Source organism: Prunus avium, chromosome 7 (assembly GCF_965620075.1).
Source record: "Prunus avium chromosome 7, drPruAviu1.hap1.1, whole genome shotgun sequence".
Taxonomy (NCBI): domain Eukaryota; kingdom Viridiplantae; phylum Streptophyta; class Magnoliopsida; order Rosales; family Rosaceae; genus Prunus; species Prunus avium.
In genome coordinates, this window is record NC_142290.1 from 27546599 (window position 1) to 27560794 (window position 14196).

At 36.5% G+C, this 14196-nt stretch overlaps 1 protein-coding gene across 7 annotated transcripts; it reads left to right on the forward strand.

The window, feature by feature from the left end:
• Positions 1–4053: 4053 nt before the first annotated feature.
• On the forward strand, positions 4054–11093 carry LOC110748822 (uncharacterized). Of its 7 annotated transcripts, none has more exons than XM_021948780.2 (10): positions 4054–4456; positions 4570–4620; positions 4729–4811; positions 8086–8133; positions 9130–9177; positions 9445–9480; positions 9997–10041; positions 10318–10412; positions 10650–10681; positions 10799–11093. In XM_021948780.2, exons 1-10 carry the CDS (start codon positions 4117–4119, stop codon positions 10924–10926), a joined length of 906 nt encoding a protein of 301 aa, XP_021804472.1. In that variant the 5' UTR covers positions 4054–4116; the 3' UTR covers positions 10927–11093. The 7 variants fall into 7 exon arrangements, with proteins under 7 accessions (XP_021804472.1, XP_088100964.1, XP_021804474.1 ...); XM_088244838.1 differs by having other exon boundaries at positions 10650–10716; positions 10799–11010; XM_021948782.2 differs by lacking the exon at positions 9445–9480.
• Positions 11094–14196: the final 3103 nt, after the last annotated feature.

Below are 14196 nucleotides of genomic sequence, written 5' to 3' on the forward strand. Positions count from 1 at the left end.
CGCTCCAGTACGCATGCGGCCCAGCTCCATCCCAGCAGCACACGTGGCCCATCAGCGCGCGCCTCTTGGCCCAGCTCCCACGTGCATGGCGTGCTTGCCTAGCGCAGGCCCGCGTCGCCCTCAAGGCCCAGCGCTTCCCTCCTTCTGCTTCGAGCCCAGCTTCTCCGTGCTCTCTCTTCAAGCCCAGCGAATGCAGATCCAAGCTCCAAGCCTTCAGTCGCATGCTGGCCTTGCAACTTCATTCCAGATCTGCAGACTTGCGGAATTTCTTCAATCACGAGGCCACAGCTAGGAGTATACGGCTGGACCACAACCTTGCTGCCAAAAAAAAAAAAAAAAAGACAAAAATATATACGAATATATATTTGCTTGCTCGACTTACTTTGTGCACGGCAACTCCTCTCTTCAACAAGCAGTACAAATTCTCCAAGATCTTTCTCAAGCTAGAAGGTAGAGAAGTTAAGTTTGCAATGTAAGAAAGAGTGAAGAGAAGCCCTGTATTTATACAAGTTGGACAACCCAGGCCAAAGAAGGAATTGCAAGCTCATTCCTACTAGGAATCCAACTCCAAGAACAATAAGAAGCCTACTCTAATTGGGAACCTGATCTGCAAAAGGAGTCCAACTCGCAGAAGAAAGCCCAGATACAGTTGGAGAGTCCGAAAAATAATTTCATCTCCTACATGCCACACAAGCGCCATGCAGAAGCTGGGGGGCATTTGTGGGAGCAAATATTTTCGTCTCGAATCAGAGCATGCCACGTGGAAAAGAAGATTATCCCTTAAATTAATTAATTAAACCATTTATTGGGATAATTGATTAATTAGGATAATTGATTAATTATATGGTATTATCTCATAATTAATAAAGATAATACCATTAATTGGGATATTATCATAATAAAGGGATATTATCTTATAATTAATGAGATAATATCAATAATTTAGTTATTATCTTATCAAAGGGATAATATCTTAATTATCGGGTATTATCTTATAATTAAACGAGATAATTCAGATATTATCCGACTCGATCTCTACGAAACCCTAGCCCCGAGGCTACGAAACCCTAGCCCCGAGGCTCCTATAAATAGATGACTTCATTCATCATTCAAGGTACATCGAAACCTACATCTAAAACCCAAGAAAATACCCGAAGCTCTCTCTCCCTCTCCACTCTCCACTCTCCATATTCTCTCCACACGGCTCCGGCCACCACACACGGCTCCGGCCACCCGGTTCACACCATACATACAACTCCGTACCCTTTGCTTAGCTATTGTTTTCCTACAAACACTCGAACTAACTTAGGCATCGGAGGGCCTTTGGCCAACACCCCCCGGGTGTGGTCTATTTACTCCAGTCTTTTTTACAGGAATCGAGAAGGAGAGAGAAGGAAGATCGAAGGTTGAAGGATCTAGAAGCGAATATTCTCCCGCGAGATTATTTGCACAAACAAAAATGACTAGACAATTGTGTTTCACATTGGATATATTCCATCAGCAAGATAGTACCCTTGCTTGTATTATTTCCCATTCAGATAATATTGGACCCGTGGAGCACGTCCTTGAATGACATCATCAAAAAGGGGTGATTTGTATAGTACGTTGAGGTCATTAAATACTCTTGGCATTCTGAAGTTGGTGTGCCAAATATATGTGTCGTAAGAAGCAACTGCTTCAAGGATTATGGTTGGACGACCATGGTCGCCCGTATATGCCCTATGGTGTGACATTGGGCATATAATTATTCGCTCGACCAAAGCTCTCCAAAACCTAGTTGAAAACCAAAACCTAGTTGAAAACCAGTCTCATCATAATTATTCGCTCGACCAAAGCTCTCCAACTATCCTCTCTTCTTCTCCCCCAAGTTACCAATTGGAAAGCTTGAGCTTTTACCAAGCAACCCATCTGAACCCTCTGGATCAAACCTGCTGAAATGGAGTAAATTGATCAAAACTGCTCAGAGGAGTTTTAGCAGCAACTCCTTCGATGGCAAGTCTGGTTTTGTCTTCCAACCTTGCTTTGATTCTCTCATGGAATCTTTAACTTTTCAAAACCAAGCCTTGAGCTCTCCTGAAATTGAAATTTCAACTCTTTAATGGATTTTAAGTTCTAAAAATTGATTTTTTAATTTTTAATTAAAATTTTATGAAAATGCGGTGACGTGAGACAAGTTTGTGTGAAATATAGGATAAATGAGATAAAATGAATTTCAAGGGGGAAAGTGTGACTGAAAGGCTATATTTAAAAAGAGCTTTTCTATTTAAACTCCACACTTCTCCTTGTTCACCCCATGTTCTAAGTACACCCTAACTTCTAATTCAAATTTTCACAATTTCTAAGAAAACCCCACTATTTTCCCAAACTACCATTAAATACACACCAAGTAGAAAAAATAAAAAATAAAAGAGTTTTTTTATTTAAACCCTAGGCAACTTTTAGAGAGTTAGGCTCCTCAATGTTCTACGTCTTTAAAAGAGAATAGTAATCTGGCAATAGGAAGTAGAGAAGTTTGTATTTTTTTAAAACTTAATATGAAGTGTGTGTGAGGTGTGTATAGATGTACTAGGGTTATGTATTAAGTTGGATGACCTTTTTTGTCTTCTTACATAATAATAAAACTTAAAGATTTAAATATTAGGGTCAACAAAGAGAAGAAGCACATGGTTTAAATAGAAAAACTCTTTAAAAAATAAGCCTAAAATTAAACAAGGCTTTTTATCACAAATGGTCCTTGACGTTTGCGAAATTATCATATTTCATCCCTAACATTTTTTTGTGACACTAATGGTCCTTAAGGTTACCCCCTACACATCAAAATGGTCATTGCCGTTAGTTTCCGTCAAATTTTCTGTTAAGTTGCTGACGTGGCACGTGTGTAGAGCCCACACATCCAATAGTATAAAGCCACGTGGCTTTAAATAAAATAAAATATATTTTAAATATTTTAAAACTTAAATCCATAAAAAAGAAAAAGAAAAATATCTGCACCTACTTTCTCACCTCTGCCTGCGCGCTTCCCCCCTCGCAGACACACCTTTTGCCTCTCTCTCCCTACTCTTCCTCCTCTTTCTCTCTCTCCATATCCCATATGATTACATAGAAGAAGATCTTCAAAACAAAAGTCCTGAGCTCCTCAAATACAACCCAGTTCACAAGAAAATCCCCGTGCTCGTTCATGGAGAAAGGCCAATCTGTGAGTCCATGATCATAGTCGAATACATATATAGAAGAAACATGGCCACATAAGTACCCCTTGCTGCCCACTGATCCTTATGAGAGAGCCATGGCTCGATTCTGGGTTAAATATTTCGAAAAAAGGTACATATATATATATATATATATATTCACATTGAATAACTATAACCCACTATTCTATATTGATTTTTTGACCCTCCAATTAAACCAAAAATGCATCTCTTTGGCTAAGTGAAAGAACTGGTTTATATAAGGTCGTGGATTATGGGTAATTTCATTCACATGTTCTAGACATGATTCAACATCATTTTTTGTGGGGCCAATAATGTAGATTTTTTCAAATTTTTCCTAGCAATTACATAAGTTTAGTGTAAAGTTTTTATGAAATGCTGGAGTTACTTGGAGCTGAAGAGTGGCTCCGTGCCTGCACATAATCATATGGGAGAGGGAGAGGGAGAGGGAGAGGGAGGAGGAAGAGTAGGGAGAGTGAGGCAAGAGGTGGGTCTGCAAGGGGGAAGCGCGCAGGCAGAGTGAGAATGCAGGGGCAAGTATTTTTCTTTTTCTTTTTTATGGATTTAAGTTTTAAAATATTTAAAATATATTTTATTTTATTTAAAGCCACGTGGCTTTATACTATTGGATGTGTGGGCTCTACACACGTGCCACGTCAGCAACTTAACAGAAAATTTGACGGAAGCTAACGGCAAGGACCATTTTGATGTGTAGAGGGTAACTTTAAGGACCATTAGTGTCACAAAAAAATGTTAGGGACGAAATGTGATAATTTCGCAAAAGTTAGACCATTTCTGATAAAAAGCCTAAAAACAAATACAAAATTACCAACACTCAAAAGAACAAGGTCACTGGCAGGAGAGAGACCGAAAAGAAGAGAAGAGAAGCGAAGCGAGAGAGACGAAAATGGCGAAGAATTCAGGGGTTTTTATACGGCAGTTGCTTGGCAATTGCAACCACCCGAGTGCTGCAGGTCTTCTTCATCATCTTCACCGCAAACCCATCCAAAACCTAACTTTAGTATCAAATACCGCCCCATCTTCACCACAGACCATCGATATCCGTTCCGCTTCCAAACCCTTGTCCTATTATTCCCTTCACACCCCAAACCTTCAATTTCTGCAACAGCGACGATGCCTCTCCTCACTCGTAGATGCAGATTCACATACTTTACTTTCAGGCCCCTCCAACCTATACGTCATTGAGACCCTCGACATGCATTATAGGCTACGTCAAAAAGTTGAAGGTATGCCAGTTTCTCCACCAACTTCGTCCCCTTCTTTAATTTTACAAATATTCAAAATAGGAAAATAAGTTTTGTTGTGCATTTTTTTTTATTTTTCTGATTCGTTGGAATAGATGAACGTTTGTCTGTGGTTTTCTTCTACACTGCACCTGGGTGTCAGGCTAGTAAGTTCTAATTAATGAATTTACTTTCAAATTTTCAAGTATAAATTTACTTTCATCAATCAAGTAATTTGCAATCAATTTCTCCTTTTTTGTATACTTCTTTTGCAGCCCTTAAGTGGATAACTCCAATCTTTGATGAGTTGTGTAAGCAATTCCAACATATAACAATGGCTAAGGTTTACATGGACAAGGTGTGTAATTTTAATATGCTCTTCCTTGAATCCCATATTTAAGATTCGGTCAAAACAACGCAAGTGTTGTCAGTCATGTAATCCAGTTGTTGGTCTGAAGTTTAATAAATTACTGTAATTTTTTAAATTTTGAATGGGTTTCTTGGAAACAGTAGTTTGGCAACTTTCTTACTCCTTGCTATGTACTTCTTGTGCAGCATGCTATGCTGTTTCATATACCACAACCAAATTCAGATTGTTTAGGCTGAGGGATAAGTTTGGCTTATAAAGGAACCTGTAATATGGATTTAGTGATTAAAAAAGCAGTGCATAAGTTGAAGGAAAACAATTGAACAAGATGTGAAAATCATTAATATAATGTTGGTATACTGTTTACCCGTATGAGATCATCGAAATGTTGGAACAATCCATGTGAAAAGATTTTGTTGACAATTACATCTTGTTTTGTTTTTCTTGTGCCTGGTGGGATGGATGGTTTTGTGAACTAGTTCATTGTCTTTGAAACAATATTTTCTTTGATTGATTTGATAAGTCGGGGGTGTTTTCTTGCAAGTCCTACAATTTTTTTCTTCGCAACAATGGCAGCATGCATCTTTCGTCTGTTTCCCAGATTTGGAAGTCTAAGTTTCCCCCAAAAATAAAATTTCATGCATGGCTACTGGCGCTTGGGAAGCTTAATACTTGTGATCAAATTCAAAGGAGAAGGCCTTCCTTTTATCTTTCTCCTCAGTGGTGTGTTTTGTGCAAATCTAATTTGGAAAACCTGGATCATGTGTTCCTACATTGTCCTTTTTCCTTATAAGTTTGGTTGAAGTTATTTAGTGAGATTGGTTCCAGCTGGGTTATTCCAAAAGGTTGTTTTGATTTTTTGTGTACAAAGTTCGAGGGTTTTGGCAGGGGGAAGAAAGCCACAACTTTATGGGACTGCCTGATGTGCAGTTCTATAGAATATTTGGTCGGAGTGCAACAGAAGAATCTTCGATTTCTAGGGAGAGGGTGTCAATGAAATTTGGAATAAGGCTAGATTCTGGGCTGCTCCTTGGGCTTCAGTTACTTCAGTTTTTAAGGATTACTCCCCTTCTGTCATTATGCTGGACTTGGTGGCGGCTGTGAACTGAGGTTGTGTCCCTCTTTCACGTCACCTCCTTTCCCTTCTATTCTTTTTGTTTCTTTTGGCCTTTTTAGGGCTGTTTCTGTGTTTTGTTTGTTTGTCTGTGGATGCCTTATCCACCTTTTCAATATATCGTTTCTCTTTTAAAAAAATAAAAATAAATAGAGGAAGTTACTTTAATTCAACCGATAGTATGTGAATGCATCACTATAGACAAGGAGCCCCAACATACAACAGTACAAAATATAGTCCCACAAATCCTGACAAATCTAAAGTGCTAACAATTTTAGACCCCAGATATCGTTTAGGCTGTACTACACTTCACCTTGCATCTTGACTGGATTCCTAGAATATGTTTGGGAAATGTTGTTGTTGAATAGATTTTTACAGTCCATGAGACTGAGAAGAAATTAAATTTTCTTCTTTGAGTTTCCCTGAACAGTTAAAATGACATAAAAATGTATAGTGCAACAAGGCATAAAGGGTATTATCCTATGCTTGTCTTCTTATCTGAGCTGTTTGTTCTGGGTGGAAGATAACTTAATTGGGTACATGATAGAACAAATGTCTTTTTCATTAGCTATGCATTATTCGCTTGCTGATGTCTTGCATTAATTTGTTTTCCATACTCTAATTACGGTCCAACATGAAGCTGCTAGAAGCATCAGGATATTATATTTTTTTGGTGCCTCTAAATAAGTAGACCTGATGTTGTTTATTGTATCTATAGAATGGCCCTGGAAGCCCATTGGACATATTTGGAGATCATCACAACTTGTTAAATGATTCGATCCTTCTATTTTGTTTCAATCAGAAGGTTACTTTAATCAAACATATAAGAATCACTATAGTTTATACTATTCTACACTTCACCTTTTGGTTGGGATTCCAGGGAAGAGTCACTATAGTTTATACTACAGGTTACTTTAATCAAACAGATAAAAATTACTATAGTTTATACTATCCTTGTATGCTTATCTGAGCTTTTTGTTCTGGGTGAAATTGGTGTTGTGAATTAATGACTAACTCACTGCCCTTTTAAGATCTTGTTGTTGATGGACTTTAGACAAAGAACTCAATGATGGATGAGTCTTACACACATACACAGAAATTAACCAAGCACAAATGACACAAGTGTTTATAGAGGTTCAGCAAATTGCCTACATCCTCTTTGGTGATCACCTTGAGAAATTTCACTAATGAAGATAGGTTACAATTTTGGTTTACAAAGGAAACCCCCTTAGAACACTACCCTCACAATCTGTTTCTCTCACACCCTTGCTCAACACCTTGATACACTTAGAGAACTCTCTTGCTCTCCCCTTGGCTATCTTGACAAACTGAAAAACTCTAACTCTCTCAACTCAGAATTACAGCTTCTTCCACTTACAATTATTCAACTTGTTTTCTCCTCTTGTGTTATCTTACTTCACCCCATTTCCTACACAAGCCAATAGACAAGAGATAAGATATCAGCTTGTCCTCCACGTTCTTCCCTTTAGTCACCACTTAGACTAAATGTCAGATCAAGTAGGTAAATAGAATCCAACTCAGCCACCTCCCACTTACACCAGAAAATGGAGAGTGATCTCTTTGAAATAAGATAACCAATTAGCCATGAGTGCTCTCCCAACTATCCAGCAGGTAGTCAACGTTCATTTAACTCAGAAGTGACCCACTAAGCCTCTGAAATCTTGTGGAAAGCGATAGCCATCGAAAACACAGTTGAAAACACGTAAGAAATCGTCACAGCTTGACTGGGACGACCGATCGCCAGGAACTGGCGACCGGTCGCTTTTGGTTTTTCCTCCAGACCTTGAATCTGCTTCTAAACGACCGGTCGCAAATGCTACGCGACCGGTCGCTTGGTCTTCCTGCGACCGGTCGCAAAGAACTAGCGACCGGTCGCTCTTCAGTTTCGCTCCAGACTTCGAATCTGCTTCAAAACGACCGGTCGCAAATGTCCAGCGACCGGTCGCTTTTAGACAGATTCAAAATCATCCTTTCAGCGCCAAAACACACTTGTATCCTTAGGTGAGCCATTTTTCCAACAACTGGCGTAGATGGTTTCATAAGCTATGCATTAATCGCTTTAATCGCTTGCTCATGTCATGCATTAAGTGCCTTTATTTTAGTATAGCTGATGTCGTTTATTGTCTATAGAATGGCCCTGGATCCACATTGGATGTGTTTGGAGTTCATCGCAATATGGTAAATGATTCGATCCTTCTCTTTAATTTTTATTTATTTATTTATCAGAAGGTTACTTGTATCAAACAAATAAGATCAATACATCACTATAGTTTATACTATTCTACACTTCACCTTTCATCTTAAATTGGTTGGGATTCCAGGGAAGATGTTGCCTATACGTTTGTTAATAACAATAGAAATATTGTTGGTGAATATATTTGACAGTCCATGATACTGAGAAGTAATCAAAATTGTCTTTTTCGAGTTCTGAACAATTCAAATGACATGTTTAACAAGGTGATGTAGGACACGGGTGAATTGAGTATTTAGGTAGTTTAGCGGAAGCGAAAACAATGGAAAACAGAAAATAGAACAAAAGGGATAGGTCTGGAATCACTCCAGGGATTTGGCTTCACACCAAGTAGTCTCCAATCTCTGGAAAATAAGCTTTTCTTTATATCTCAACAACTCAACTCCATAATGAATTACGTAGACGGGGTATTTATAATAATCTAACCCTAGAGTGAAAAGGAAAATTAAACTTATTCTAGGAAAGAAATCCTAATCCAAATAAAATAGGAAACTTAGAAATCCTACTGAATTCTGGAAAAACTAAAAATCCTAATGAAATCTGGAAAAATAAGAGAACCTAGGAACTAACAAATAAATTAGGAAACTAATTAATAATTCCCTCTTCCATCTCTTTCGTTTGTAAACCCTAATGGGTTTGACAAAGATGTCCTCATCACAAGGCATAGTGGGTTTTATTCCATGTTTGTCTGCTTATCTGAGCATTTTATTATGGGTAAAAGATAACTTAATCGTGCACCTGATAAAATTCATGTATTTTTCATTAGCTATGCATTAATTGCTAAGAATTAATTGCTTGCCCATGCAATAATTTGTTTTCCCTACTCTAATTATGATCCGCCATGCAGTTGCTCATAGAAGAATCACGATATCTTTGTTCTGCCTCTAAATTAGTAGACCTGACGTTGTTTATTTTATCTATAGAATGGCACTAGATTCCCAATGGACATATTTGAAGATAATCACGAGACGGTAAATGATTCGATCCTTCTATTTTGTTTTTATCAGAAGGTTACTTTAATCAAACAAATTATACACTTCACCTTTCATCTTAATTGTGTACATGATAAAAAAAAATGTATTTTTCATTAGCTATGAATTAATCGATTGCCCATGCAATAATTTGTTTTCCCTACTCTAATTATGATTCGCCATGCAGTTGCTCATAGAAGAATCTCAATATTATTCTTTGTTATGCCTCTAAATTAATTGACCTGACGTTGTTTATTTTATCTATAGAGTGGCACTAGATTCCCATTGGATATTCCTGAGACGGTAAATGATTCGATCCTTATATTTTGTTTTTATCAGAAGGTTACTTTAATCAAACAGATAATATCAATACATCACTATAGTTTATTCTTTTATACACTTCACCTTTCATCTTAAATTGGTTGGGACTCCAGGGAAGATATTGCCTAAACTTTTGTAACAATGGCAGTATTGTTGGTGAATATATTTGACAGTCCATGATACTGAGAAGAAATCAAAATTGTCTTTTTCGAGTTCTTAACAGTTGAAATGACGTAAAAATTATAGTGCAACAAGGCATAGAGGGTTTTGTCCTATGCTAGCCTTTCTGCTTATCTGAGCGTTTTGTTCTGGGTAGAAGAAATTTAACGGTGCACCTGATAAAGTGTGTATTTTTCTTGAGCTATAAATTAATTGCTTGCTCATGCAGTAATTTTTTCCATACTCTAATTATGATCCGCCACGCAGCTGCGAAGAATCATGATATTATTTCTTGTTATACCTCTAGATTAGTAGACCTGACATTTATTCAATCTATAGAATGATGCTGGATCCACATTGGACAAGTTGGGAATTCACGAGACGGTAAATGATTCGATCTTCTATTTTGTTTGGATGTAAATGTCTGCACTTAGTTCAGTGCTGTAATTTCCCATGTGTTTGACCTTTGTTTTCGGACTAATTCTAAATTTGGCTTGTATTTCTTACCATATCCTAATTAATAATTCAGAAAAGTATAAACAGGCTCTGCTTATCCTGGAAAATGGGCTAAGCAGTTTGTTCAAGCTGAATGAATATTTTTAGTCCTGATTTCATCTTAAAATGGAAGATTACTCTGCTGATGTGTGCATTTTGCTGCAGCCAACGTTCCATTGCTATCTAAAAGGGAAAAGGGTAGTTGAGCTTGTTGGTGATTCCGCCAGACACTTGAAAAAGAGACTTGAAAATGTCTACAAGTAATTCTTCTCTCTTATTCTACTTTTTCGTTATTTTGTGTATTTGTGAATGGAGTCATATTTTTGTGCCCATTAAGGTTCTTGACTGTTGAAGTCAAGTTTTTTCCAAATGTGATATTTCCAAATGTTTTTATTTCTATCTTTCTAATATATGTATGAATGATATAGCAAGTTACTGAACTGACCCTATTGCTGAATTTTCTCATCTGGTGTACTTGCTACTCAATGTACGTAAAGTCCATCTAGGATGAAGGAAAGGAGAAGACGAGGTAAGAAAGTTGAGAATAATTGAGGAGTTGTTGAGGTACTTCCAATTGAGTTTCCTAAAACATCAATGCCTAGAGTTATGGTGGATTATGTTAGTAAATTCATGGATGAAATACCAGATGGTTCGAAGGTTCGGGCTTTTGCAAAAGGGATGTTTTTATGTCAAGAGCAGAGAGAGAGGCTTTGTAAATTGGAAGATCCTAAAGCCAGGCTCGAATGGTTTAAGAGTGAAATGGGTGGGAAATGAATTAGAAGCAATTGTTTTATGCTTCATGTTATGTTGTTTGACATTATATATGGTTTAGACTTATGTGGTGCTGGATTTGGAATTTGGATCATTACCTTATGTTTCATATTAGGTAATTGTAGTATTTGCAGTCGTATAGTTATGATATGTTTGGCTGTTTTGGTGTTCCTATTGTTTGAATAGTTTGGGAACTCTTTTTAGCCGAAGTATCTAAATAGCAAGGAGAGATTTTAAATAAAAAAATAAAAAAAGAATAGAAAATGGTAAGAAAAAACGGGTAGCAAATCAGGGGAACTTGTTTGTCTATGAGATTGTCATTGGTACTCCGAAGGAGTTGTCATGTCTTTATGTTTACATTTTTTCGTAAGGGAGGAGTGCCATATGGTTGCTTTTACATGTTAATTCCCTAAATTTGAACCGTTTAAGAGTAGGAAAGTTTTTGGCCAAAAAAAAAAACAACTCAGGCAATTTGAAACTTAATTTTAACAAATATATCGCTCGTACCACAAAAAACCCAAATCCATTACAGAATCAGAGATGCACTCTTAACTATTTTGATATGGGTGTTGATTTTTGCACTCCTCTTTTGTCCACTTACACAGTGGAAGCAAATAGCTCCCATTTCACCCATTTCATATTAGGATCCTTCATATTATGATTGGATGTGAGTGATTTGAGTTGTTGGATGGCAAAAGATCTAGCTTTTGTATTTTTTCAACATCAAACACAGAAGAAGAAAGGCTAATGATTGGTTCTTGCAAAATTGGGCTGAGTAGTAGCTGGAGGGTAAAGGAACAAAGGTTAAGACCAACTTGATTTACGAGTCTATAATCATCTTGTGAACTTGTAATGGAGAGCTAGTTATATACAATCACATCTCACCATAATAACACAAACTAATCATAAATCACTAATCACATCATATAAATGAATGAATGGTAAAACTTATTTAGATTTTCAAGTCTTATATAGGTTTTGTGCCATTTTTTATATTTGATATATATATATTTTTTTGTTTTCGTTAGTTCTTCAGTTCCATGTACTTTTGTTCAGTCCTTCAATGTCAAAATCCATAAAATTCATAATAAATTTTTTTAAAAATCCAAAAACATTTTTCTTTTCATTCTTGAGTCATTTTAGTTAGGCCTTCCATAAGTCAATGATAACACTTGAATTATATTTTGGTATATAGCTTGTAAGGATTGAGATACATTATGTAAGTTTTAATTGTGGTTCTTCAGTTAACTATTTTTATGCACATGGCCAATTTAATGCAAATTACTTTTGACTTAGAGAATTATATGTGGATTAAAGTGTAGACTCAACAATAACCCTTGTGAGTTCTTTTAGCTTCATGCACATTCTTCGTTGAGAGACATATTCTTTTCATGATTGCATTATTATTCTTCAATATAACTCAGGGGCTGATCCACAGAGGAGTAAGGGTGGTCAATTGACCCCTGCAACCTTTGGAATCCGCCATTAGAGGGGAAAATCCACAAAACAATGCATTTCCTTCCAATTTGTTGTGATAAAATAATAGATGATTGACTAAATAAACATCGTATAAAGTTTCAATAAAAATTTCCAAGTTTTTTCTCAATTTTTGTGGTTTTTGTTCAATTTTTACCCATATCGATAATTTCTCGATATTTCCGTGTTTTTGGACTACCGATATTTCCGAAACCCTCGATATTTGGTTTGAACTCATTTCTTCAATTTTCAAACCCTAAATCCCCAAACCCCTATTCCTACTAAACCAAGCTTCACCCAATCCGACAGTGGCTTCCCCATCTTTAATGTGGTTTTTTCTTTTAATCATGAATTTTAATATTATCGTTTCATTTTAATGGGTATATTTTATATAAAAATTGTAATATTTTATTAAGTTGTGTGGCTATATTGGGTGTTTTATAAATTTGGTGTGATGTGAAAATTAGGCCTGTAAATTAAGCCCAGGCCAGATGGGCCAACTCGAATCCGGCCCAATTTTTTAAATTATGGGCTTACCCAGCCCCGACATATTGGGCCGGCTTAGCCCGGACCGATAACTTATGAGCTGGGCTTGGGCTTTGTTTTGAGACCCTTAAAAAGCCCGGCCCTGCCCGATATAATTAATTAACTTATATTTAAGTTAACAATTATGACAATTTCAGGATATTTGGTGAGCAATAATATTGATATTTGTAAGCCTTTTATAATGGATAAAAAAAATGGGAGGTTGCCTTAAGAAAACGATGTGGGATTGGGTCAATACAAGGGGTCGTTTGGTACAGTGGACTGTCATGGACTGGACTAAATCCTAGGACTGTCTCGGATTAGCTTAGATTGGCCTAAGCTGGATTAAGTACTGACCTACGTTTGGTGCTGCATCGGACTAAGAAGCTGGAGTGTAAAAATAGTGAAGACCTATGTTTGGTGCTGTGTCGGACTAAAAAATAATTATTTAAATATTTAAATATAATAATTTTTAGATAATTAAATGTAATTTAATAAGATCTTAAAACTATGAACATACTTTCTAGATACCAAATTTACATGTAGATTCAAAGTTAGAATTTCTCCACAAAGTCCTAACAAATCAACAAAGAAAGCATTCCAAAAATGCCATCAAGCCCATTCATAGCAATTTTTGAATGCCATTATATATGTAAATTTCAACACCCATTCAAGAATAAATAATAAAAATCAATACCCACGTAGGAAAATTTCATTTCACAATATAAGTGGAATACATATTTACTCTCATTTGTCCTTACAAACCACTAATTCTTGGGCCTAATTGTAACTAGCATAAGTCTAGTATTTTGCTAGTTCTCTTCAGAAGTCATGATCCAAAGTTTCAATCATTGCCAAAATACAAGTGCAAGCAATGCGAGCCCTTGATGTCTTCTTCAATCACAAAAAGCCACCTACCAAAGTGAAAAAAAATAAACAAATCTATCTTAAGTATGTGATTACATTTCATCAGGCAAAGCTAACAGTATAAATTAGAAACCTAGTCAGTGATGACCGTCCATGGAAAGTAATTGAATACTGAACATAACAAGATAAAACTTTACTTCTTATTGCTTTGATCTTCAGTGAGGTCTACATTTCTTTGGATTTCCACTCCATCTAAAAACACCTGAATCCGGATTGTAAGAGACCAAAAAATCAAAATCAACAAACTCATGTAAGGCTTAAAAGTCAATGTCAATTGCAGACATACAAAAAACATCTATCTCAATTTGAATGTTCAAAAGCACAGAGTGTATGATTCATATCACA